The 27,381-nt window shown below is 43.5% G+C and overlaps 1 protein-coding gene across 7 annotated transcripts; it reads right to left on the bottom strand.

Annotated features, from left to right (window-relative positions):
- Positions 1 to 364: 364 nt before the first annotated feature.
- On the bottom strand, positions 365 to 27,296 carry LOC143119117 (tropomyosin alpha-3 chain-like). Of its 7 annotated transcripts, none has more exons than XM_076280397.1 (9): positions 26,632 to 26,920; positions 25,598 to 25,723; positions 17,717 to 17,850; positions 16,026 to 16,143; positions 15,327 to 15,397; positions 13,448 to 13,523; positions 11,280 to 11,342; positions 11,103 to 11,172; positions 365 to 2,097 (listed from the first exon to the last, which is right to left on the bottom strand). In XM_076280397.1, exons 1-9 carry the CDS (start codon positions 26,743 to 26,745, stop codon positions 2,015 to 2,017), a joined length of 855 nt encoding a protein of 284 aa, XP_076136512.1. In that variant the 5' UTR covers positions 26,746 to 26,920; the 3' UTR covers positions 365 to 2,014. The 7 variants fall into 7 exon arrangements, with proteins under 7 accessions (XP_076136512.1, XP_076136511.1, XP_076136513.1 ...); XM_076280396.1 differs by lacking the exon at positions 13,448 to 13,523 and adding an exon at positions 14,859 to 14,934 and having other exon boundaries at positions 26,632 to 26,912; XM_076280398.1 differs by lacking the exons at positions 13,448 to 13,523; positions 25,598 to 25,723; positions 26,632 to 26,920 and adding exons at positions 14,859 to 14,934; positions 21,483 to 21,688; positions 22,097 to 22,279.
- Between the last annotated feature and the right edge of the window lie 85 nt (positions 27,297 to 27,381).

Here is a 27,381-nt window from a genome sequence, read left to right as displayed (position 1 = left end):
TAGCATCCTCTCTTGACAACCTGGTGCTACTTCAGTCCACCATTGCACCATAGAGTACCTGTAATCACAGAAGAGTCCACTAGGTGTCCACTCAACCACCAGCTCTGGGCCTTTCATGTGGGATCTATTTGCGATATCAGGTTTTAAGGTTATCACACAGAAGGACCTTGTATAATCCATTTCAAGGACAAAGAGCCACTTATACTATTCTACAGAACAGGAGCAGCAGTTAACTTTGAGCAAAATGGGTTAAGGTGACATCAGACCGGCTTTGTCATGTCAGAAACATTAACATACTATGACGTCACAGCAGTCCAAACTTGAAGCCTTAAGACACCTTAACACAAGAGGACAAGACTAGTAGTCAAATTCAATCATGGTCCTTTATTTAAAAAAAAAAAAAAAAAAAATCTTGCGTCCATGTTTTGAGTCATGATTGTTACAATGAAATACTGTTGATAACAAAATGTTTACATCTTGAAACCCCAGGATAAGTTCCAGTTAAAACATTGCTGATAAAGTTTATTTATTTCTCATTTAATTCATCTTAAAGGTTTGCAGTTCTGTTGACTTGCAAAGACACACACAAAAAACAAGAGTGGCATCATGAGATGTTTAGGTCGCCCTCCAAGTTTGTTTATCTTCCCGTTCCCACCAAGGTGGCATCACTGCTTCCATTTTGGCAGTGGAATGGGATTTGCTGATCACCCCTTCTTATCTCCCACCCTCAAGTTATTTCACCAAAAAAAACAGAACAAAACAAAAAAACATTTAACAACTGAACCAATACAGCGGATGCTGAAGGCTGGTAAACGGAACACTGCAATTTACCACTCCTTGACCTCGCCAGATATAATGATATATATTTTCCAAAAATTAAGACTACAATGGAACCATGCACATTCTCCTGATCATCCAAGCAGTTTGGAGACTATGATGAAACCGTTCGATGCGGCTTAGACGCTGCATAATTGACCCTTGGTGGGACATTGCCCAATACTTAACAAAAGTTTAAACCCAAATAAGACTTCTCCCTTATACAAGAACTGATATATACCACCCCTTTATGTTCTATTTAAACACAGCATTTAACTAAAGTAATACAATTATGGTCCCATTGTAATTGGCACAGTTAAGAAAATATTGGTAATAAAATGGTGCTCCTTTAAGTAGGGGTACATTAAATGTTTATCTTTTTTTTTTTTTTTTTAAAGGACAACAGGTGCAGGAACTTAAAGCAAAAGGAAAGTCAACGACAGGTTGCGTAATGAGATGATAAAGTGGAATGGGGGTGGGGGACAATATGGGGTTGTGTTCCAAGATCCCGAATGGTCCCGCTGAATAGCCTGTGTGGAGACCAGATAAGAGAAATGGGTCGCTCACTTTCAGTTCACTCCTCGCTGCCTGCTCTGCAAGTCTCCCTTCCCAAAGGACTCGCTCTGTTCCAATTTTAGGCTCAGACGCAGAAAAACCCTCCAAAACGCAATCTAAGACTAGGAAAAAAAAAAAAAAATGAAGCCGTGGCTCTGGCAATGTGAGAGATGATCCACTGTGTAACACCATAATCCTGATAGACTGCAAATTGCACGCTTCGGCTGGAATGTATCAAACTCAGAAATCTCACTGTTGTGAGAGACATGTTTAAGACACTGGTGCTTCAAGACATATGAATATATTGCCCTTTTTGGAAAGGGGAGAAGATAGGTATATTTATATGCAAGCGCACACAAATATAAAGCTAGAGGCAACACAAAGCAAAAGAAAACTTCACATGCCTGAGGACTGTATCAAGATCTTAGAACACAAAAACATGTGGGCCCAGGTGAAGGGCCAGAGCAAGTGCTACTGCCACCAAAATACGATACCAGCCAGTTCTTGCAAACTCTAATGCAAGTCACCCAGGACAGAGAGAGATAGAGGGAGGGGAGAAGGGAGTTGTAGAGAGAAGGGCAAAGGGCATAAGCTCCAGTGGCGGCACCAAGGGTCAGAGGCTCCAGTGGCGGCACCAAGGGGCTTAGCAGCTGTTGAGGTCCTGCAGGGTCTGATCCAGGGTGGCATGGATCTTGACATTCTCCTCTTTGGCAGTGGCCAGCCGCTCTAAAAAAATAAAAATAAAAAAAGTCAGGACACAGATAAGACATTCCATTTCAAAGGAACACAAAATAGAAAGGACAAGAAACCAAAATATAACTCGAGGTCAGAATAGAGCACCACTGCATCAGTATTGCGGAGTCCTGATACAAGCTGCTGAATAAGTAGTATGCCTCTTTAAGCAGGCTGCTCCGCATAACCTGCTGGGAGTCAATTAGCAAATATTTGCCACAATTCCATAATGCAACATGGCACACGCACCCTAAGATCACACACAAAAAAAAAAATATAGGACTACTGAATATCAATGTATCCCAGTAAAAAACATAACTCTGCCACAATCCAACCAATCACAAGGATTTAAGCTCAGTGGAAGTTGAAAAATACCTCCCCCCAGAAAAAGTATGGAAAAAAAAATACATTCTAAACATGGAAGCCACTTTTACTCCAGTGGTCAGATACTATACCAGGTATATTTAAAGCTGCTGTATTTAATTTTCAAATCAACAGATAATAATAATAATATAATAATAATAATAATAATAATAATAATAATAATAATAATAAATACATGATAAACAAATCCCACTTTGTATCAATAGACAAGCCTGGTCATCCTGTAATTCACATCGAGCCCATTAACTGATGGAGGTTTGAGTAAGACAGGAATATGTATTTACAACTAAATAGCACATAGAGCAACATAAAGACACACAATATTGCATGTGCTGACATTTTCAAACTCATTTTGGCCAATTGCCGATGCCAATACAAACACATTTGTATTTCCTTTAAAGCAACAAAACAGCTCTGTTTCATTAAAATATAGGGTTAAAATTACATTAGATGCTACAATTACTATTAAAATCTCTCATTGCCAATGTGTGCCCGAAACGCTTAACTCATTGAGTGCCAAAAACGTAATAATACGTTTTTAGCTTTTTTTTTTTTTTTTAATTACGAAACTAGACACTCTAACACACCTTATATGTGATTTTGGGAACTCTTATGAATGGAAATGAAATATGACGATTGTGAAACTCATGAAAACGCACAATCTGGACATTTTATCATAACTCGGTTGCCGCTTTGGGTCGAATCAGTGACGCATGCACGTCAGGTCAAAACCAGGCCATTTTCGTGGGTCTATCACTAGGTGGCAGTCTCGCCAGGTCTCGCTGATCACTTCCCAGAAAGTTCACACAAGTAACAGGCAACACTTCATATTTCATGAAAGACGTTATATATATAAAAAAAACAGCGATTTTGGTGAAAACTAGCCACTGTTTGCTTGGGATTTCTCAGGAACAGAGGCGTGTAGAAATACACGGTTTGCACCCACGAGAGCTTAAAGTCTCACCTTTTAATCGAGCTATTGCACGTGTTCATAGCTATAACACAGAATATGCTGTGGCTGTACAAAAATCATCAACAATGGTCTAGATTGCTGGCACTCTAGGACAAAGCTCCCGAAAACAGCTTGGCATTCAATGAGTTAATATCACACTATGTAATGTTGTTGATCGGGTAGGATGACCTGATCAGGTAGGCATTACCTTTTTATGCTACGTTTACACATGGCCGGCTATTTCACCGGCCGGACATTTCACCCTCTCTGTTTTCAAAAACAACATTGTGCACACCAGTTTTCAGAAAAGTTTTCCGGGTATATATGCCTTCAAGAGCATGCCAAACCTGTACTGTACGTGGCAGTGTAAGGAGAAGCTCAATCCCATGTTTGGTTTGTAAGGAGAAGCTCAATCCCATGACCTCTGTTTGCATCTAAATGACAGGGTCAAATGCAGAAAAACATCACCGGTTGCATCGTTTTCGTCTAAACGGGGCCTTCGTTTTTGATGAACTAGGTACCACACTAAATGACGTTGAATCTGAAAACAGTTCTTATGTGGTTATATGCCCATACTGGTTGTCCTACTGAGAATACCACGCATCCCTATCGCTAGGTCAAAGTAAATCACTCAAGTCATTAGCTAGGCTCAAAAGGGTAATGCACTGACTGCATAAACAGTCCTTTTAATACCTTTTTTTACACTTAAAGTTAAAATGAACAGACCTGTGAAGTTGGCCCACAAAAAGCACCCAAAAGCTGCCATCTTTGTCCACATAAGTACATTTGGGTACCATCTTTGCCCATATAAGTAGATTCGGGTATGGGCAAAGATGGCAGCTTTGGATCCTTTTTGTAGGCGAACTTCAGAGATTCATTGGGGACCTTCTCCACAGGATCACAGAAGGGTAATGATATTTTGAGCCTAGTTAATCACTGCATCTCAAATGGTATATTTCTGTATGAAAACACCTAGTTTGAGTGCATTCACACTGATAATTTCAACGATGACACCAAGTATCCAGATGGTGCGCGGTCAAAAACTTGTGGAACGATGGGCACTTTTTGCCCTCAATGGACAGCATCTGGGCTACATAGCAAAAGGAGAGGGAGCATTTTTAAACTTGTGATAATCGTGGTTGAGGAAGCTGGAGCAGCAGAACACACACTTTACTGTAATGTACAAGCAAGTTACACTGTTCATGTATTGACCTCATACAACCATATCACTGTCAAATAGACTAGAGGACACAAGTAACATTAGATTTACATGTTGCGATCATCATTTCCATTAAGTGCAAGGAGCTGATGTTGGATTTCAGATGACACCATCCTGTTGAAATACACATACTATGCGAGTAAGCACACAGTGCATTGCATTAAAGTGTTCTGACGGAAGTACGCCAATTGAGACGGCGCGAATGGCTTAAAAGAGTGATTTACTTTGACGTTGTGAAGGGCCCACAAATGTTTGCTATATGCCATTTAGTTGTAAATGTATATTCCGGTCTTACTGAAAATTGCACTGATTAACATGGTTTCTCTGTCGTTATCATCCAACAATACACCCCAGACTGTTGTTAGACCAGAGTTTCCCTTTAACAAATAACAATCACATGAAAGCTGCCACTACAGTCTGCTTGGGGGTGGATCTCCAGAGGGAGGGTTGTGCATTCATTCAGGCCTGCAGGCCACAATGGCATTTAGGACAAAGGAATTTATGACCAACTCTGCTACATTGTCAAGGCTGCCTCGAGTTCTACAAGGGCCTTCATCATTCTGACAGTCGCTATGAGCTGTTCTACAAATCCATGGATAGTACATTTAGAAGGCATGGATAAGCATCCATCAATGTACTTTGGTAAGTTTGTGGTTCATGACTTAAGTAGAAATGAATCTCTGCTGTATGACAACATTGTGTTGATCTGTGCAAAGCAACCAGACTTTATGCTGGCCTTATATGCTTCCAAGAAGGAATCCAATAAAGGGTTAAAGAGTCACAGCAACCTTAATGTGGTCAATCTAATTTACATCATAAGATTCCAATGACTGATTTCCCTTGCAGAAACCTTGCTAGTGGTTTCTGGCAGTAAACAACCGCCAATCAAATTTCTTGTCTGAAAATAGACGGACAACCATGAATGGGCTATGTGCCATACAAATACCAGGACACTAAATACTAGGGATGCACGATATATCGGCGGCCGATATATTATTGGCCGATAAGTGAAAAAATGAAAATATTATTATCGGTCTGATAACAGAATTCTGGCCGATAATGTTTAAAGTCCTAATTTAGGCCTACATAAGGTCCGTCTGGCTACACTGAGCTACTTGAGCTTGGTTGGCTATACTTTTTGTATTTCACCACTCTAACAAAATCTGTGGATATGTGTTCATTTGGGAATCTGTGCATCTCAAAATCGTCTCGTGAATGATCCGCCATTTAACCTTACCAGAGCGGAGCTCAGCCCTATCTAGAGCCATCTTGTGCTGGTGTGTTTGCACTTTACCGCGCTGATCGGGGAAACAAATAAGCAAACTCGTTAGTGGGACGAGTACATAAGTAGGCCTAGCTCTAAGTTGTGTTTTAGTATTATATTTGCATTACGTTAGCTTGGGTTTTGTATTACTACCTAGAAATATGCTAACCATTCCTGCTTCAGTTCCAGACAGGTCATCATAATAAGTTATTAAAACCTTCGGGGCTAACCCCTTTCATTTCTGCTGCAGCAGGTTGTGCGCAACAGAGTAGACGGACATAAGATAGTCTGAGGAGTTGCAGCTTTATTCAGTTACCCGCAGTTGAAACTTGAAAGTTTCCCCTCACAAACTCTGATTTGGTCACTATACTGTAGCTTATTCCCAGCGGAGCCGTTTATACCTAAATTAAAACTATATTCTCTAGCCACTCACTCGCAATTCACTGACGTCAGGTTCACTTAAAGGAGCCACACATACTGTAGGGCTAGGCTACTGTTATGTTGTTGACTGCCGGACTATTATGAGTTCTGTCCATCATTTGGTGGTAGGTAAAAGAGTAATATTTAGTTTTTCAAGAGTAATATTATCGGTTATCGTATCGGTATTGGCCACAACAAACCAATAAATATCGGTTATCGTTATCGGCCCTAAAATTCCATATCGGTGCATCTCTACTAAATACAACTGTCTAAAACCCAAGAAACAGCCAATCACACACCACTCAAGTCATGGACTATTCACAAGACGATCCCGAGCCCCACAAACAGCTCCACACTATCTGCAAAAATTGAGTGGGCCTCATTTCACCAATGTCTTCCTAGGTTTTTGTCTAAGAACAAAAAAAAAAAAAAAAAAAAAAAAAAAAAAAACACCTCAAACCACCGAAACTTGTCTTATCCCATTGGCACGGCAAGTCGAAAGCATGTGCCAGTTGCTCATAAATATCATAGGTAAAAACCTCCCCACATCTGAAGGGGAGGCACTGGTGCAGGAAGAGGGAAAAGCTATAATTTGAAGTGTGACCAAAATGTTGGTGTTCAATTTAACAATATTCATAATCACTTGCAACCTCCGCTTCACGTCGGGGCCGTTTTACAACCTCGACCGTGCATTAACTTCTGTGAACAGACCACCGTGTCGTCCATTATCCCTTACTTATATGGCTCTTTAAAGTGCTGCAGAAAATTCCATTTACACGAATTGGCCTTCCCAACGTTTGGAGGTCTTCTGTTAAATCTGTATAATGACTGCTGCAAACATATAATGGCCGCTGTCAATGTCAACAGGTTTTGTGCTTCTGATTCACGCCTTTCACATCATTCCACCAGTAGTTGGTTCGCTTATCGCAATGCAACTCCATTGAAAGTGAAAGTCAGCAAGGAATGTCACGTAACACCTGAAACTTTCAAGTTCAATTTGTGTGGCAAACACTTTGTTTTCTCTGTAGAAGCCACAAAATGGCCATTTTGGCAAGTAGCCGTATAATAAGGGGGGTAATGTATTGTCTGCCAGTCATTATCGGAAAATAAGTCCCTTCAGGATGAAGCAAGACTCTCCACCTCGCTTTGGGGTCCTGTTCGCCCTGTCGGGATTTATTTTCCGATAAGGTCCGGCAGAAAATACATTGTCCCACGAGTGTTCAAGTGTTATAGATTCTATTCTTACCCAAGTACAAATCCCAAAAAATAACATTTTGTTGCGTGTCTGAATCTTTGCAGGTTTTAATAACAATTTCTTTATGATGAGTTGGTAAATGAGGCCCCATATCTGCTGCTTTTACATAACTGAGTGTATGTACTCAAGCAAGCCCTTGCAGATGATCCGTCAAAGCAGGGACACTGACCGCAATCAAATTAATTCAAATTCTGATCAGCAGGAAAAGCCTTCATATTGCAGGAGTATGCAAGATAAGTGGTTGTTGAAAATTCAGTTACCTCTTCTCTTTAAAGGTATGCATATGCCAACATCTGACAGTGGCTGGAATAAGACTCAGCTTTCAACCAACCAATCAGCAACCCCAAATTTAATGTTCTTTCCTCTAGAATTTTGCAATCTTCACTTGCTAAATATTGTCACTAAGAGAAAACTTCTGTGGAGATAAAAAAAATTATATCTTATAGGTTATGTGAAATCAGTCTGGCAGTCTCCATGGCAACACTGTATGTAGAATGCATCTTCCAGTCAAAGTAGTGTCGACTACTTATGACTCCCAACTGTAAGGCACTCCCCTGCCTCTGAAAGAACACCACATGCAGCACAAGTAGGCCAATACAGGAATGTATGTTAAGTGCTTGGAATGCTTGTGTTTCATAATATTTTGGTCAATTGTTAGACATATCAACTGAAAGAGCCCCACGCTTCCGAACACCTCATTCTGGTCAAGTTCAGGAGGACCCGTCAATTTGCATAGGTAGTTATGAACACTACTGGCAGAATGCACACTAGTTTCCTCAACAACACCCATACAGGTCTTGGATCATGTATGGGTTCTGTCTATGTAGGGCTAGCCTTGACAACTAAATATTGCAGAAGAGATCAAATTCTTCATGCAACATAAATAGCTATATGTAAATGAGGTTTAGGAGGACCTGAAGTTTGAATGACTCAAGTCATCTCTGCAGAGATCACAGGGCCATAGACATGAGGAGTTGCAATGCTGGGTCCTCATACTTAATATAGTAAAAATAGTACTAACAGATACATTACTAGGCAGCCTAAGGACACCATACCAAATGAAACATGATCTTTTTTCCCTGACCGATTGTTTGTTTCCAGACAGTTCATGTTGAATTGTAAGGTTAAGTCAGATAAACTCGCTAGATTAGGACTTGTGCAGCGTACCCAGGTGAATGAACTTGTGAACAGCAGGATGTAGCAATGGAGAGTGAACAGTGCGAGTGAATAATTGACACACTGTGAAGTGGAATGAGATGTTTTTGAAGAAAGGAAGACAAATGAGACAGTGAACACAATGACACAGCACAAGCATTCTTTCCCATGCCCTTCAATAGATGATCCAGAGAGGCAGTCGTGGTTACACAGCGTATGGAGTGGGGGGGGGGGGGGGGGAGCAGTGCAGAGCAACAACACAGAGACACAGGCAGCACAGACTAAAATGGGACAATGACAAGACGGTGACCCAGAAACTCCGCCAACCGGCTACCTCTGTGGCAGAGGTAGCTGATCGACAAGAGAGAGGGAGGGAAAGGGAGATGGAGACTGACTGATGAAAGAGAAAGATTCCATGAAGGTGAGGTGATAAGCAATGGTGATGAGGGGGGCGGTGGAGAATTATTCTTCCTCTCTAGACATTTTGTTCAGGAATGAGGCGCTAACGAAAAAGAAACAATGAAAAAAAAAAAACAGGGAGCGAGGACAAGAACAGAGAGGGAGAGAGAAATTGAGGGCAAGATAATGAGCGAGAGAGAGGAAAAGAGAGAGCGAGAGAGGGACAGAAACTGCAGCAGAAGTGCAGGCCGATCAAAATGGAAGTTTCATAGCCACAGCGCATACAGGGTTCCAAACACTTAAGTGCCAATTTATCTGAAATAGAGAAATAGAGATGCAGAACTCTTAGCATCAACATTAAAATCCTATTGAAAATAATAATAGGATCACTATAATCATTTTAAGCAATCTTGCACATCCATGCAAAACCAAAACCTGACATGCAGTTATAAGTTTCTGGTTAATGATGGACTAGTCAATTTGCTTTAACCCATGTCTTTTCAACAGGAAAAAAAAACATTTGTTTAATTTCACGGGTAATCAACCTTATGAGAGCGTTTCAAGAACTTGCAGTGGTTCTCAGCACATGCCTCTAGTTTTCATTTAAAGGCATGAATTCTGATTGAAGTTTCCCCTCAGGCTAGCTTCTTGAAAATATACATGGTACATCTCATCAATTTCTGCTTTCAGTGAAATACTCCCATAAATTCTTCCACATTACACCATCTATGGGGGTATGGGTTCTAAACAATTGACCTAACGTTACGTAGAAATATGTGACCTCCTTGAATAGAAATATAAGTGGCATCCTTGCTAAATGCCTTTTCTAAATTAAATCATGTATAGTCCCTACCTGCTGCACTTATTAATATGCCGACTGGGACATTTCAGATGCACATAAAAAGCAGCACAAGCTGCCAGATTGACAGTTGATGTTGCCAATAAGGTTAACTGAGAACTTTTCACCTTGAAAAAATGCCTCCGCATGAAATCAACCTGCGTAATTTTCCAGCCTAAAAGGGAATGCAGGTTACCAGGCCGCACAGGAGATAGAAAAGTAGCACATAACAACCATACAAACCACCATGGATATACTCCAGGATAGAAAAGAATTGGTGTGTGGGAGTGCAGTGAACACTATTTTCACACACATGAAAAAAGGAGGAGGCAGAGTGGCTCCTCATGAGTTGTCGTGAGCGGCCTAGTGGGTGTGTATGCGCACACGGCCTTCACTGAACGTGGACCCGTGTTACACGTTTGGTTGGCTCTCAGCGATCGTATCTGTGGCCAGTGCGCTCGTGTTGTTATGCACACGTTATGGAGTTGCCATGCCAACAGCCTGCCACCAACTTCTTTTCTTTTTTGCAGAAGTGTGCATGAAGATAACCCACTAGATATGGAGAACAGATAATCTGACACCATAAAACGTGTTCCCATTCTAATTAAGATTTAAAGGGCATGTAGTAATGTAAAATGTAAATAGGAGTAGGAAATTAGGACACACACACATGCAAACAAACCCACAACTCCAGTACTACACCATGCAAAGGATCTGGGATGGTTTTGACTTTCATTCAAACTATAAACAAACACTCAGTCATGGCTCAAAATTAATTAGGCTATCTCAAACCACAAGATTCAACCAAAACACTGCAATGTTCAGCACTGCACTACACACAAGAGATCACACTCCACTGGGGTATTTACATGGAGGTCATGTCATTCAGAGCATGGTCCAGCTCCTCGCTAACAGCCTTGTACTTCAGTTTCTGGGCATAGAGCTCGTCTGCAGGTGTACAAAGCATTAAGATCAGGAAGGAATGTACGGTGGGGTGGGGTAGGTAAGAGATGGATGGTGGGGAGAGGTCATCGACAACAGCTGATCTACCGTGACATCACAATGAATGAGAGCGAGGGGGAAACACCTGGTTCAGGAGAGAGAGGAACCTACCTTCCAGATCATCAATGGTCTTCTCCAGCTTGGCCACTGATCTTTCAGCAAACTCAGCACGAGTCTCAGCCTGTGCATGAAGGGCAGAGGGGGCGTTAGTGGAACAATTGGACAAAGGTGGCGAAACAGGCAAGGGGGATGGGGGGTTTGGGGAAAGGAGTGATTGAGTATCCTCACCTCCTTAAGTTTGTCCGTCAGGATCTTAATCTCCTCCTCATACTTGTCCTCTTTCTGGGAGTACTGTTGGTGGGATTAGAAAGATACAGGCAATCAGAGAATGGCATGTTTCAATGCAAACAGCAGCAACGACAGAACAAAAACATGTACACGACAAGACTAAAATATTGGTGTGAAATGGTGAAGTACTGTGGTAGCAGAAACCTGCAGGAGATTAGAGAAAGCTGGTCATTCGGCTGGTCTCTGGCTCGCGCCCACAGCTGATTTGCAAGGCCCCAAACAGCCAGAACATTTTCCTCTTTATTCAATAACTGTGGGCCCGGCCCCTGCCACGATGATTAACAGCACATGTGTGCCCAAAATGAGGAACAGAAACCCAGTCACAACAAGAGCGGACATGGGGAAGAGAGGGATGCAAAAAAAGAAAAAAAATGAGGAAGGGCTAGCACTGTTCAAATACACAGCACTATGACCCAACAACCAGTTCCTGCTGATTCAAATAAGGATGAATGTGGTTCTAACAAAATCAAATAGTTTTGCAGGCTCCAACCAACCCACAGTCTGCCTGTACTTGGCATGTTGGCACCACGCATAAAGGAATGTGCGCAGTGATCTTTGGAAATGAAAAAGCCGAAGCTCCCTGCACTTGCTGCGACCAGAGGGTATGCACTAGTAAACAAGGCAGTAAATCGTAATCGGTTGGCTGTCAGAGATGCTGCCTGTTCTCCAGTGGCGGCGGTGGGGAGTGAACGGCAGGGGGAAGAGGGGAGCTTCAGAATGCAAGAGGCTGGTGCTGGAGGGCCTGGGTGACATCAGTCGGCAGGCCTGAACGGGCCTCTTTCTCTCTGTGAGCCGAGCGGAGGGGAGCGGAGGCGCACGCTGGGGCTGACGTCACTCGGGGCCTGCGCTTCCCTACAGCTGTGGAAAAGAATTCCCCTCACACACACACACACAGAACGAAGAGACATTCGTTCCCCAACTCACTCATAAGTGTATAACATTCTAGTGCACACACACACACACACACACACACACACACTTGTGCTGAGCAGGCCATGCTACCGCACCCAAATGGGACAGGAGATAAGGCAGCGCCTTTTTGGGGAAGAGGGTGGGGCTCAGAGCGGAGCTCGCCCAAGCACGTTTTTCACGTGCCCCGAATTTGATTATACACAAAAAAGAAAAGAAAAAAAGGTTTCCATCACTGCCAGTTTGTCTGTTTAATATCCCCCACTACCCCAAAACACATGGAAGGTCGACTTCAGGTCAACAGTAGACTTTTGATCAGACCCCCATCAACACCTTCTCTAAAAACAGATGTTTTATTTTTTTTGAGAGAGGGGGGGGGACAGTCCAGGCACACTGTAAGCTGATGAAAGAATGTTCCGGCATCAGGTGCAAACAGGTTCTGGTGCATGTTTTGACATTTAGCTCCATAAAAGGCAGTCAGAGAAGCTGCTGGGAGCCTTTCAAAGCATCAGAATGCCAATGGCTCGAGAGAATGGCATCTGAATATTGTGACACCACAGGGAGGCATTCCCAAGGCGGCCTACAGCAATACTTCACAGCTCCATTCATCAATCAGATTAGTTTTTTGTTTGCTCTGTCATTGTTAATTATTTTGTGGAACAACAAAAACTGTTTCCACCACTGCAGACTCTGCTGTCGCCAATTTAGAGGGCTTGAGGCAGTCAGTCATTCAACAGCTCCTATGGAAACAATCACACAGAGCAACAGAGACCAACTTCCTCTGAGCCTGTCTGGGGCCTACAGCAAGCACGGATAAACATTTCCACAGAAAGGACACCATCAACACTTCAATAACAACTTGCATGCATATGAAGATAAAACTTAATTCAGTTCTTACCATTCAAGAGAGCATGCATTGACTCAAACACAGGATATACGGAACTACATCATACAAAATTCAGAGATTCTGGTAATCTAGAATGGCCAGTTCTAGGGAGACACAGGTCTGGGGTCATAGGTCATGTGACAAACCACCAGCAGTCACCAAATGACTCAAAATCCACAGCATCACCATGTGCGGTTGAACAAGCTCCATATATAGCAGACATCCACCTGTGACTCCTTAGAACTGGCTGAAGCAGTCCCGAACCAAGCCCTCTACCAAAGGCATGCAGTTCACACCCCCCGGCCCAAGTTACCTTCTCAGCCTGGGCCTCCAGGGACTTTAAGTTATTGGTGACACTTCTCAGCTCCTCCTCCAACTCTGCACATTTGCTGTATTTGATTTTTTGCATTTTTTTTAAAAATCATTTTTTGTTGTTATTTCAGCAGGATGGATGGGAAGGGGATTGATCATGGAGGTGGTAGTAGTGAAATGACGAGGGAAATTAAGAAAGCAATGGATAGAAAAGAAAGAGGAGAGTGGTGTGAAGTCAGATGTTGGTGTGTGTGTGTATGTGGAAACAGAGGATCAGGGTAGAAAAGGGACAGGAGATTTATGATTGAATTGAGGGGTGGGGAGAGTGGGGAAGGCGTGGAGGGGTTGGGGGGGGTCAGGGAGGGAGACAAAAGAGACAGAAATTTACAATGAGAAAAACCAGGAGAGAAAGGCATAACCTTTGACCCTGTGCATTGTTGGAAAATGCTGGAAACCATCCACATTGGACACGAACATCAACATAAACACATAACGACTCAAATAAATATAGGACTCAAATCAAAAAAGGTTGTTTGGAATGATTGACTGTATGAAAGTGATGAGAATTAAATTAACAATATGGTCTTCTCTTGAAAAAGCCAAATGAATATGAAAAAACATGCTAAATGGATGGTTAGGAAGCGAGATTCAAGTTATTATGGAGCAGGAGGGTGGGTTGGGGGACAGGGAAAGGAGGGCCAAAGCAAAAGCAGAATGTATATGCAGCCAGTCAGCCCCAAGTGGTGGTGAGCCATCCAAACAGCCAGATAGCCCCAAGTGGTGGTGAGCCAGCCAAACAGCCAGATAGCCCCAAGTGGTGGTGGAACTGACACAGCCTCCCTAACGTATCGAAGCTTTCGTTTCTTGGTGCAAACCTGAGTCACATGCATTGCAAGAGCAGAGGGGGGAGGGTCTACATGCCTAGAACCCTCCAACCAAAGAGCAAGAGAAAAGAGCAATTCTCAGACATCTGGATCAGATCCAGGTTGAATGATTGTAACAGAGAAAGGCCAAGTCAGAATGACCATAGCACTCCCCAAGGCTTTGGAAATACAGAGCCCAGACTTGTCCCTCAGTAAATCTGCTCACGTCAACAACACAGCTCCTCCAGCCCAATGGGACAAGAGGGCCTCTCCTCATGGTGCGCCATCTAGCACCAGCTTTCTCTAGCCCAATGTTCTCAGTCCAGCTCCTTGGAACCCACAGCACTGCATGACTCAAGACTCTACCAGCTCCAACATCACCTGAACACAAACTCCTGGTTGAGGAGCTGAATCAGGCATGCCGGGATGGCCAACCAAGGCCGGGCTTAAGCCGCGAGGAACGCAGTGCTTTGGGTTTCGGGGGGGAGCCGGATTCACCAGACCCTGCGGGCCTGCTGCAGCCCTGGGCGTCTGTTTGGGGGAGGGTACCTTGTCCTCTGCGGCCTGTAGACTCTTCAGCGCCTGGTCATAACTCCTCAGTTGCTCCTCCAGCCTCCTTCTCGTGCTGTTAGTGGTGGAGGAGGAGGGGTTGTCGGAGGAAGGAAGTAGGTCATGTGACAGAAGCGCATGCAGATAGAGGGATGGGACTGAAGGTCAGGGGTGATTCAGACATGCACATACAACAGCCACTGCAGACCAAGAGCTGCCCTACAGCCTCACTGTGCTTTGCTTTTTTAAGTGCGGTTAAAATGATGGCGGTGCAAACTGTTAATTACAAGGTCCCTAGCAGATATGTACATGCTTGAGGGGAAAAATAGACTGTAGTGCATGTGTGAAGAACCAGATACCAAAAATAAGGTACACATTTTTAAAGGGTAAATTCCTTTTACATAGTCAGAGTTTTCATGAAGGTGACTTTGGTGTGGGTGTGTGTGTGTGATATGGAAGCTGACTCACGCCTCAGCCAGCTCTGCTCTCTCCTCTGTGCGCTCCAGGTCACCCTCAATGATCACCAGCTTACGAGCCATCTGTACACAAACACACACAGTAAGGTGGTGAGAAAGGAGTTATGCGTGTTGGATTGAGAGCTCTGATCAAGGAGGTAAACAGCAGTGTGTGTGTGTGTGTAGGAGAATGTTGTGTGTATGAGAATGTTGTGTGTATGTGTGTGAAGCAGAATGCTGTGTGTATGTGTGTGAAGCAGAATGCTGTGTGTATGTGTGTGAAGCAGAATGCTGTGTGTATGTGTGTGAAGGAAAATGTTGTGTGTATGTGTGTGAAGGAGAATGTTGTGTGTATGTGTGTGAAGGAGAATGTTGTGTGTACAGGAGAATGTTGTGTGTACAGGAGAATGTTGTGTGTACAGGAGAATGTTGTGTGTACAGGAGAATGTTGTGTGTATGTGTGTACAGGAGAGTACTGCGTGTAAAGGAGAGAGTGTTGAGTATTTTGTGTGTATGAGGGGGAGTACATGAAACAGAAGGAGAGGCAGAGGGAGTAAGAGAGAGAAAGGGGGCAGTTAAGTGAGCCAGCCGAGGTACAAGCTTAGCTGTGGCCAAAACAACCCATCTCCCATCTGCCCTAGGGCTGGCAGCCAGGGGCAGGGACAGATCAGCAGCACCGGGTGGGGTGGGGGTGGGGTTGGGAGGAACTCACCTCCTCGTACTTGCGGTCGGCCTCCTCAGCAATGTGCTTGGCCTCCTTCAGCTGGATCTCCTGCAGCTCCATCTTCTCCTCATCCTTCAGGGCTCTGTTCTCAATCACCTTCATGCCTCTGGGGGAGGAGAGCACAGTTTGAGCAAAAGTTACAACAACTCAGTCAAGGGAACACTGAGGCTTCAGAACGGCACCACCCATGTTCAACTTCTCACGTGTGAAAAACTGCAACTCTGCTGGGCGCTTTATTCTAATGAAGTTTGTACTAAGTGTAGAGGTTGAATACAGGGCCCTTGACTTACTTTTCAGACTCTATAAGCAAAACCCCTCTGTCAGTGTAAAGTGTATGTATACACCTGGCCATCACTCTACTATTAAGCCTGGAAGGATACTTAAACCCTGACTATTTCCTTGTCTAGTGAGAGCAGCTGGTGGATCTTTAGGTGAAGTCATGCTGTCTCTCCTTTGATGCGCTTCATTGTAAACAAAACTCTGATGACCCAGTCAGACCAATGGTAGGAAAAATCAGGAACATTGATCTGTGGTATAAAAATTGCCATCAAATCTTAGTGAAATGTAAAATTAAATCTTCTGACATGCCTGATCAAGCGTTGTAAATGTTGACTTCATGGTCAGGGGTAGACAGCAAAAAGGACCTTTCGCTTTTGCAAAAGGAGGCCAACCTACAGAGGGCACTTGTAAGCAAGTCATATGATGCGACAGTGATGTGACTCCTACCGTCGCCAGAGGAATCTGACAACAGCTTTCCTCTTTGTAAGCGGTAAGCACTCTCTCCCTGTTGACCCAACAAAGGAACCCAACCAGACACACACCTGCCAGGACTGTCCAGTCTCCCAGTGGTCTGATGAAGCTTCACTGTGCTTACGCAAAAGCTAATCCCTTAAAGCCCCGAGATCAACCTATCAAACCATGGCACATTAACAGCCAAGTGAACTCACACCGTCTCCTTTCTGTCCCTCAACACGCATGGTTCTATGTTTTTATTTTTCCTTTCATAGCTATCAATTCTTGATCTGTATCTGTAACTAGACCACAGCTAAGCTTAACTAAAAAAACATTTAAATGAAACAAGGGTAAGTTCTTGGCGACAGCAGAGCATCTTGAACCAGTGAGGAACACAAATCATTAGGCCACATTTTTGTGATTCTACCAGCAGATTTAGCAACTGGCAAAGATTGGGCCTTTAGAACTCAAGCACCTCCAAGCTCTGCTTCTTCTGGAACCGAATCACTGCTTACGTCAGAGCCCCTAATGAGAACCAGATTTTGTGTGTGTATTGGGGGGGGGGGGGGGGCTCTACTTCTCAATCATAGAGCCAGTCCAGGGCTAGATACTAGTGCAACAGCTTGCAAGATCACCCTAACTAGAGCAAATACACACCATGAGGAAGGCTGCAAAGATTAAGGGCAGGATGTGTTCCCAAACCTGAGCGTACTCATTTGTCACAGATCTGGTCTAGATACACATCAGCTACATTTCTGAACTAGACCCTGTGTTTCAAGAGTGAATGGCGGAGAACACCATTTGGTTGTGGTTGAATCTCAGGAAGTGGGTGGGCCACCCTTGTTCAGAAGAATACATGAGTGGGTTTGGCTGTAAGCCAGCATGTCTAGGCGAGAGGTGTGTGTGTGTGTGTGTGTGTGTGTGTGTGTGTGTGTGTGTGTGCTCACCTCTCGCTCTCATCTGCAGCCTTCTCTGCCTCCTCAAGCTTTTGCAGAGCAGTGGCCAGCCTCTCCTGGGCTCTGTCCAACTCCTCCTCAACCAGCTGGATACGCCTGTTCAAAGAGGCCACCTCCGCCTCAGCCTGGGCAGGGGAAAGAGGGAGGGAGGGAGTGAGGGAGGGAGTGAGTGAGTGAGGGAGTGAGGGAGCATGAACCAGGCAGAGGAAGAGAGGGGGGCACAAAGATAGTACAGAAGGAAAGACAGGGAGAAACAGCAGGAGCAGTAGAGATGGAGGGGGAGAGAGCATGAGCCAGGCAGAGAAAGAAAGAAAGAAAGAAAGAAAGAAAGAAAGAAAGAAAGAGGAGAACAAAAACAAAGTGAAGTGAGACAGTGAACCAGGACAGTATTGGGAGGGCGGGGGGGTTGGGGAGAGAGGAAGAGAGAATAAATGAGCGAGAGAAAGAAAGAAAGAAAGAAAGGAGATTGTGTGTGAGGGCTAAATTGAGTCGAAAGAAAGCACTGCAAAGTCCTGGTGTAACTAACACCAGTCACAACTCATCCATGTCATAGCCAGCTTCACAGAGGGCTTAGCACTGGGTGAATCCCCCACCGACTGACATGCCAGCAACCTCTCGCAGCCTGATTGGCACTAATTGAGGACACTTCAGCTTTGTGTGTGTTTTTCTGCGCTGACATATCTGAGCAAATCGGATTCCTCAGTGCGTGGATAACCAGGGGAGAGGAGCAGAGGGAGGGGCCTAAATAACTAAACGTTTTTTGCGTGGTGGAATCTTCGCTTTTCCCATAGGCCTCCGGACGAGGGGGAAAGTGTGTCAGCGGGGGGGGGGTGTGTGTGAGGGGGGGGGGGGAGGAGAGAGAGGAAGAGAGGAAGGAAGAATGAAAGACAGAATGTGGGTGACTAAGGGAGCCTGAGCAATGTACTAACACTGGGTTTTGATAATGCCCTAGCAATTATGGCCAGATGGATGTGGGAGAGTTAGTTTGGAGGGAGTCCTGGTGCAAGAAGCAGATGGAACAAATCGCTGTGCTCATTATGTAGGTCAACAACACAGAAAAATGGATGTGAGCACGTACGAACAAGTGTGGGTGTGGTAATCAGAGGATATCGCCATAAACACAGCAAAGTGTGTAACAGGTCTAACACAAGGCTAACCAGAATCCTGAGGCTACAGGGATGTTGGGGGAGACGCCATTGCCGCGGCAGTGACCTGAGAGGAGGGGTCAACCATCCTCTGGATAGAAAGCCACAGAGCGAGCAGTGCAATGGTGGGTTCCATCACCATAGAGATATGCAAATGCTCACCCCCACAGTGAGGCAGCACCAGATTGCTGGCGCTCTCGAAATATCACACATAGCATGACTGTTAGTCATTTCCACATTTCCGGTCCTCTCTTCAGCCTTTCACAAACCCAGTGTTGGACAACCGCTTCCCCCTACCCGCCAAAAACTTTGAAGCGATCCATCAGTTGATCGAACATTTTGACATTTCTTTAAGTATCTGCCCGGATTTATAGACATGCATATTACAATTCAACCATTGTGGTACAACTATTTAAGTAGAAGGTGCAAAGGTTTAAGATATATAGACAATGCATTCCTTCCTTCTAACATCCTTATCGGCTACATCTGCTAAACGGAATTGAATCGTTGCCAGGACAAGTTGCATCACATATTCTGAGCACCAGAAGACAATTAGGACTTCTTTAGAAAGAGAATCCATCATCCTATGAAACACTATGGAATTCAAAAATATCCCGCTATCCCTCTATGAATATCTGCAACATATTACTAGCTTTATGTCCCTTTCTTAAACTCTCTCCAGGATGAAATGAGTGCTCACAATCAGTTGACAGGCACACTTCCTGGATCAGCAGAACATGACCCTGAAGGGACAAGGGGACACACATGTCACTGTGCACTCCAAACACCCCCAGCCCCCTTTTGCGCACAACTCCGCAGGTGGACTCAAGAGCTCCAATGACCATCACTTCACAAACAATAGTCTATTGCAACATCCCCTCAGTCAAAGCAAAACAGATATTTTTTAACATCCTTGAGACAAAAGAGAATTGTGTATTCACTGATGGCACCACATAAGCTAATCTTTTCAGGGTTTCAGACCCAGTAAACCAGTAAGTTCCAGTAAGTTCTGAATTTATTACACTGCAAAAAAAAAAAAAAAAGTGTCATTAACCACCTAGAGAAATTTGAATAAATAAAAACATGCTACTTTAGGTTTCAAAATCATGAAAAAACGACAGCTATACTGTGCTCTGAAGCGCTATGGACAGGTTGGCTGACTGTGCTGAAGCCATGCCCAATTGAGGCAAAGGTGCTGCCCCTCTCAACTGTCCAACCACAGTTCCATCCATTCTCTAAACCAACTGAAGCTCATTAGCTCAAGTCTTCAGCCAGTACAGCAGCTAATGTGGATATCACCAGTGCCAAGTGCATGGCAGCAGGAATTACTTTCTGGGGTTTGTCCACCCGCTCTGAACTCTTCAGGGGAGGGGCTATGCTAAGTGAGGAAACCATCACATCAATACCCTTTTTTAGGTCTGCCCAAATAAACAAAGAACAAAAAATATTATGTCCCCATAGGACTGCAACAATGAACCAATAAGTTGTCAACTACTAAATGATCGCTAACTACATTGGTAATCGGTTAGTAAACTAAACATCTTTGGTTTAAGGGCATAATAATGGGTGTCAACCAGTGTTTCCTCTAGGATTTTTTTAAGCAGTGGGGGCAGGCCTGTCCGAACCAGCCCCCCCACCGTCCCCCGGAACTGACAACTGACACTTCGCTGCAACACAAACAATTATATGTATTCACCTCTATTCACACACAATGAGGCATTATTTTCAGTTGTGATTGAGCTGTATATTTGGAGAATCTACAACAGGTCTGCACAATGAATTTTGAAAGGCAACTGCGACTATTGTACGTCTGCCCCATTTCTGATACCGTGGGGGAAGAAAGTTAAACCGTGGGGGGCCGCCACTACCAAATCAACATAGAGGAAACACTGGTGTCAACCAAACAACTAATCGATTAATGCAGAAAACAACCAATGAAAATAATAGTTAGGAGCAGCCCTTTTTAATGGATTAACTCCACAATTCAGTTTTTCCGCAGGAATAGTTTTCCAACCAAATTTTGGATTTTGGTGTACAGGGTCTTAGAAGTGTAAAACCCTCCTTTCCATTGAAGCCACATCCACAAACAAGGCTGTAGCCATTCAAGGCCAACTTGGTACAAGTGGACATCTGCAATGAACTGCTAGTAGTTCGACCAGTTGTGCTAGGGGAAAACAGCAAATTCTGAATGGAATTTATGGGGCCACAGAAAAGTTATGCAGAGCTCTTAAACCATTGATCATTTTCAACGGTTACATCATGGGTGAGCATTTCGCTTGACATACATCATGGCCCCCTCAACCAGACATATCCTACAAAACCAACATTACCGGCATACTGCTAAGCCTGATGTGAAAAGATAATGTAACTAGGAAAGCTAACACAATCAAAAACGTTCACTATGCACGCGTTTGTTACTCTTACGTAACCAATTAACAAAAACAATGCTAGTTTCCTATGAATCAGTGTTCAAGAAAATTAGCTAAAACAATGATCCGGGTGAGTTAAATTAACAAGCCAGCTGACACATTTGGCAAAAAGACGCAGTTATCTGCGTTTTCAAGGGCGATAGTTCTATAATTAGGTTACGTCACCGTGTAGTTTTTAATTACCTGTTCTCTTGACCGTTTCTCTTCTTCGACCTGTCTTTGCAAGACCTCAGCTCTCTCTTCGGCCTCATCCGCCTGTTGCTGCAAAACTTTAATCTTGCGCTTCACCGCCTCGACGCTGTTCATTCCGGCCATTTTACTTTTTTTTAATTCAACAATTCCAAGGAATGGACGATGGTGTATCTTTCTTGGCGCTCTTCAGTGCGGATCTACACCGGTAAAATTCAGGCAGATTAATAAGGTCGTTAAGATAGACAGCTAATGTAATTGTTCAGGCTTGCTAAACTCAAACTAGAAATCAGGCTGGGTCTCTTTGAGTCTTCAATCTCTGCATTAGCTAGCTAACATGCCGAGTACTAATGTTACAAGTCAAGCACAATAACTACGAACTACCTTCACCTGAAGAGGCGGTTAATTATTTTTCCATCAACTACGTGCCGTAAATTAAGACCACACATTAATGAACGCCAGGCAAAACAATCAGCTAACAGTTAGGCAAACTAGCATTCCCTCTGAACTTGTTCAGGTAGCTGCTCTAACTAGCGGGCGATGACTTAGCTTTCTGGCTATGCTAATGGTAGCTAGTACGCAAACAGAGTTGAAACTATAAACCTTACTACTTGCTATTTTGCAGGTTGGAATATCCGATGAATCTTCTGTAAAAAATTACTCTGGCAAACTTTGTCAAAATCCTTGGACTGGAATGAGAGCAAACTGAAGGCAAGCGGTATGAGAACGGCGTTTCTGTCCCCCTGTCTCTCTCTCTTTCCCTCTCGCGTCTCCCTCGCCTTGCCCTCTTGTCTTCCTCATTCAACCCACTTCCGGTCTACTCCGCCCAGTTTTAAACAGGAAAGGACGTATACTCCCGCCACACGAAGATGATGTCAAATTTGTATTGGTGTTTTTTTTTCTTGATAGGCCTACTTTAAGACTTAAATCATTAGGCCTACCTATAATTACTTACATTTTCTCTGATAGTCTCATCACCTGCTGAGTTTCATGCCATGTTGATTCAGTATGTTGGTGACCAAAGATTATAGATAGGCGGAGCTGCACAGTTAACCTGTTGCATCTTTGTAGTAGCAGTAGGCCTATAAAATATCACTGAGCAAGGGCGAGTTGTGTTTTTGTCAGATGTGCGTATCCTAACCTAGCTAGATTGTCATTGCTCTTGCATGTCCAGAAGCTTCACAGCTTCACATTGATCAGATCCTCACTGTGCCATTAGGGCAGCCGTGGCCTACTGGTTAGCGCTTCGGAGGGTTGCCGGTTCGAACCCCGACCAGTAGGCACGGCTGAAGTGCCCTTGAGCAAGGCACCTAACTGCTCCCCGAGCGCCGCTGTTGTTGCAGGGAGCTCACTGCGCCAGGATTAGTGTGTGCTGAGTGTGTTTCACTAATTGTGCAGAAATTTGCAGGGATCAAAAGAGTATACTTATACTTACTTAACATCTGTCCTGCGTAGCTTAAACAGCAGGATAGGACACCATTGCGCACTAGGCTAGGCACTTGATTGAAGCGAATGCAGATTAAATCTCGAGCGCACAAGAGCAGCAAAATTACAGAATATAGGCTACATTTTGATTAAAAATTGTATGTTTCTGAGTCTACTAACTAGATGAATTCTGACTTGATTCTGAAAGCACTAAATTAATCATTTGATTTGGTGCGTCACCCATCGTTGTAACCTACATTGTAAGCCTAAAATGGGACCCTATTTACGATGTAGCCTGCCTTTTACAACTAGGCCTATATGCCTACATTAAATTGTAATGGCATTTAAATTGATAATTGGCCTGGCTTGTATTGTGATATGGAGGTAGGTCTATCTATGTGATTACACATCTTCTCAGGCCCTGTGTTAGAAGAAGTGGCTCACCAATTGTTCAAGTATATAGCCTAGCCAACAAATCGAATTTTTAAAGAAAAGAAGACAATATGAAAATGTAAAATTTTGTAGGAAATTATTGAAATGGTAGAACATACCATATTACAGAGTATAGGACAAAATAAAACACTGGTGACATCTACTGTTCACATTTGGGAGTTGCAATGTGTGTTACTGGGGCAAGTATAGGCTAGTACAGTAAAGTAACTTCACTGCAATGTAAAAAATATATTTAAGAGATTATTCACACAGAGTCTGTCCCTTTACCTATTGCCTTGGTGTATAACATTTCACTCAAACCACTGTTGGCAATAGAGTACATTACAAAAATGGCAGTGGAAAAAGTCACACTTCTGTGACAACAGCAACAATAGCCGTCATGACAGATCCACTAATAGCCCTCAATCTCAAGTACTGCACATAGCCATCCAGATTCAGTACTGCACATAGCCATCCAGATTCAGTACTGCACATAGCCATCCAGATTCAGTACTGCACATAACCATCCAGATTCAGTACAACACATAGCCATCCAGATTCAGTACTGCTCATAGACATCCAGATTCACTACAACACATAGGCATCCAGATTCAGTGCAAAACAGATGCAGTACAACGCATAGGCATCCAGATTTAGTACAACATATAGGCATCCAGTTACAGCTGGCTCTGCAGACTGGCTTGCTGTTCACATCAGAGCAGAACTCTTTCTGTCTCTGGTGTGTCACTAGACTGCCTGGATGCAACTTGGCGGTGTAAGGGTGGACACTCCTGGAACAAAAGTTAAGAGAAGGAAATATCTCTTTTTTAATGTCTTCCATACCTCAAGAGGTTTTAGATAGACAGCATCCAAATGTCTTGATTGAGGTGTCACTTATAATTTGCAAGATGGAATTGATGCAAACTTTATTTGTATGGTGGTGTCCCCCATAATTGCATTCTAAAAGATAACCTCACCAGTGACCAGTTATAAATACCCCGGTAGCAGGACTTTTACTTTCTACACTTCGCCCTTCCACCTCTGCATACCATAGGCATAAAACTGGTGCTAAAGTTGTCACTTCTGATATTTTAACCAAGGCGAGCCCTAAGGCCGTGACATGTTCCTGCGTCTGTGTTCTATGCACGGACGAACACACCGTTTGATTTATTCCCTGCACAGTTTTATGATTGTATGAACTAAACATTGAACTAAACACTTCTTGCCTCTAAAGTCTCCAAATGGAGACAAACTAACTTCAGTCCTTGGACAGATATGGAACACAGCCTTAAACTGCCCTCATTCCCATCGCTCATCTGTGAACATCACATTACAGTCTCTGACGCCACTGTTTCACTCTCTTGGTCAAAACGTCCCAGGCATTTTGGCATGGGGAAACTCTGCATGACTTCTCCATAACAAGGCAAACTATTATGGCAACAGGTGTGGCTGCTATATCCAGCCAGCACAGTTCAGACAAAAATCATTTAATCATTGTCATGGAAAGACATGGGAAGGGGGTCGTAAGGGAGCGAGTCACAGTCCATGATGCGGTATTGTCTCGGTCTGACTTGCCATCCTCAAAAGGAGGCTCTGGGTTTCACATCTCGCAAAGGAGCAGTACAAAGTCTCTCTGGAAAGTTGTCAATTAATGACTAAAGTGGTTGACCGTCTTTGTATGTGAAACCTAATTAGCAAATAATGTAAAAATGACTTCTCCGTGTGGAGAGAAATGTGTCTGTGTGATGATATTAGTGATAATAGAAGTGTCATTTAATTGTTCTATGACCTTGAATGTCTTATACATAATACCTAACGGAAAAAGCTTTCCACTCCACAATGGGTCATTTGTTATTAAAAGATTCATTACATTTACATTTATTCATTTAGCAGACTTTTTTATCCAAAGCGACTTATGTCAATTATATTACAAGGGCCATTATCCCCAGAGCAATTTGGGGTTAAGTGCCTTGCTCAAGGGCAAAATGGTGAAAGCCAGTTCAAGTTGGTTTATGTTAAAGGTTTATGTTGGAAAATCAATACAGTATGTCCTGTGTGTGGAGGTGCATTCATTGCAGCTGTTACATGTGAGGGCTATTTCAGTTGTCTTGATAATTGTATTACTTGTCAGTTGAGTGTGGAATCTGTGGACCTATGTGTATGTACTTGTATGACAGAGAGAGAGAGAGAGAGGGAGAGAGAGAGAGAGAGGGAGGGAGAGAGGGGAAATATGATGACAATAAGCTACTCACATCTGCAGCCTTCTTCTCTGCCAGCTCCAGCTTCTCAGTTGCATCCTTCAGGGCCTCAGAGTACTTGTCTAGCTCGTCCTCTGTGCCTTTCAGCTTCTTCTGATGCTGAATGATCTCATCCTCATGCTGCGGAGAAGAAGAGCAAAGGACGGGACACAAAAAACATTCACAGAGGTAAAAAGGGAAAGAGTGGAAGAATGAGAGAACGATGAAATTAGGGACAAGAAATAAATAATGGTATTGGAAGAAAAGTTACACAGTGGTCTATCTAACTTTTAGATACATGGTTTCATCTTATGAAACCACACCACATTTACTTATAAACCAGTTAGTTTGTGCTTGTGTAAGCGGCCAGTTAAACACACATGGTCTGATTTAAACTAGTAAGACCAATTTTGGTGACACAGAGCACCTGCACAGAAGAGACATGACAGTACTCTGTGTCATCACCAGATGGGTATAAATACCCTGCTAACCTAGCACTGCCCAAGGCCCTGCTGAAGTAATTCATAGCCTTTGTGTCTGACGGTTTTACCACTGATGCGACCACAACCTGCGGACAGCTGACTTTGTATAGGGTCTATGCTTGGTCTTATAATAGATTTACAGGGCATGCTCTAGGAGAGTTCCATGCCACTGTGAAATACCACCTCAGGTTCATTGAGCTCTTCTATCTGGTGTAAATAAAAATATTCAGCCAGCCTTTAAAGAAAATAATTTGGTATTGGTTATGCATCAGTTCGGTTATGAATGTAAGAAACTGCATCCCCTTGATTAATGCCCACTAAGTCTATGATTATGTTTTAATCCGCCTTTAAGCTGCCAGTAATCCTGTAATAATTGGCACTGGTCATAGTACTATCAGCTTACCTCGCCAATAATAAAATCCACACCTGTCAAGTTGCCATAAATTTAACATGGAACATCTACCACAGCAAAATATACTTTTTTTCTCTTACAAAATATATGTGAATAGCTATACAACAGAACCCCCTTTACCATACACCTCCAGGTGCCCTAGTGCACCAACTCACCTGCTTTGTCCTCCCCTCTGCAGATCTCTTCTCCACATCTGCCTGCTCAGCTTGTACTAAGGCATTCTCCTTATCAAGCTTGAGCATTAACATCTTCTTCTTGATGGCCTCCATTTTGGCTTCTTAGGGTTGGTCTTTCTGGAGCGAAAAGAAGAGAGGGCACCACTACACAAGGCAGCACACTGGTCCCACAGAGGGAGAGAGAGAGGAAAGAAGGGGAGAGACGGACAGAGACGAATGGACAGGGAGAGAGTCCAAACTCAGACTAGCATGCCACAGAAGTTTTTATATTTGACAGGGGCGCTTGGCCACTCCCAGAGCCTCTTTGGTGTCTGATCTCATTGTCCACTGGTCTGTTTCCTGTGCCATGTCAATCATCTCCTAATGGTTATGAACATTATACTTAGATATGCTGTTTGGAGGTGCCATCAGCAATTCTAATCCAATATGCCTTATGTCTAATCCGACAAATTGCTCCTCACCGCTTGGGAGCGGTTTTGTTCTCTGTGTGTGTTTGTTCTGAGTGTGTGGTGTTTGTCAACAATCCTGGCTCTGCAAATGGGAAACATAGAGGGTCCATCGAGCCATCAAACATTTAACTTGCTGCTTCAGAAGCAACAAAAGGAGGGTAATGGTGAGCCCCTGAATAGCAGATTTCAACTCTAAAACATTATCAGAAAACAAATCTTTATCACTGGTAAGTTATTTTGTAGAAAGAAACATATAATGCTATTTAAACAATTCAATTAT

This window comes from Alosa pseudoharengus, unplaced genomic scaffold, assembly GCF_046254945.1.
Source record: "Alosa pseudoharengus isolate Yale_2024_CS ecotype anadromous, Long Island Sound unplaced genomic scaffold, YU_APseudo_1.1 YU_APseudo_1.1_scf_12, whole genome shotgun sequence".
Taxonomy (NCBI): Eukaryota; Metazoa; Chordata; class Actinopteri; order Clupeiformes; family Clupeidae; genus Alosa; species Alosa pseudoharengus.
Note: the sequence above shows the minus strand (reverse complement) of the source record. Positions and strands in the feature narration are given on the sequence as shown.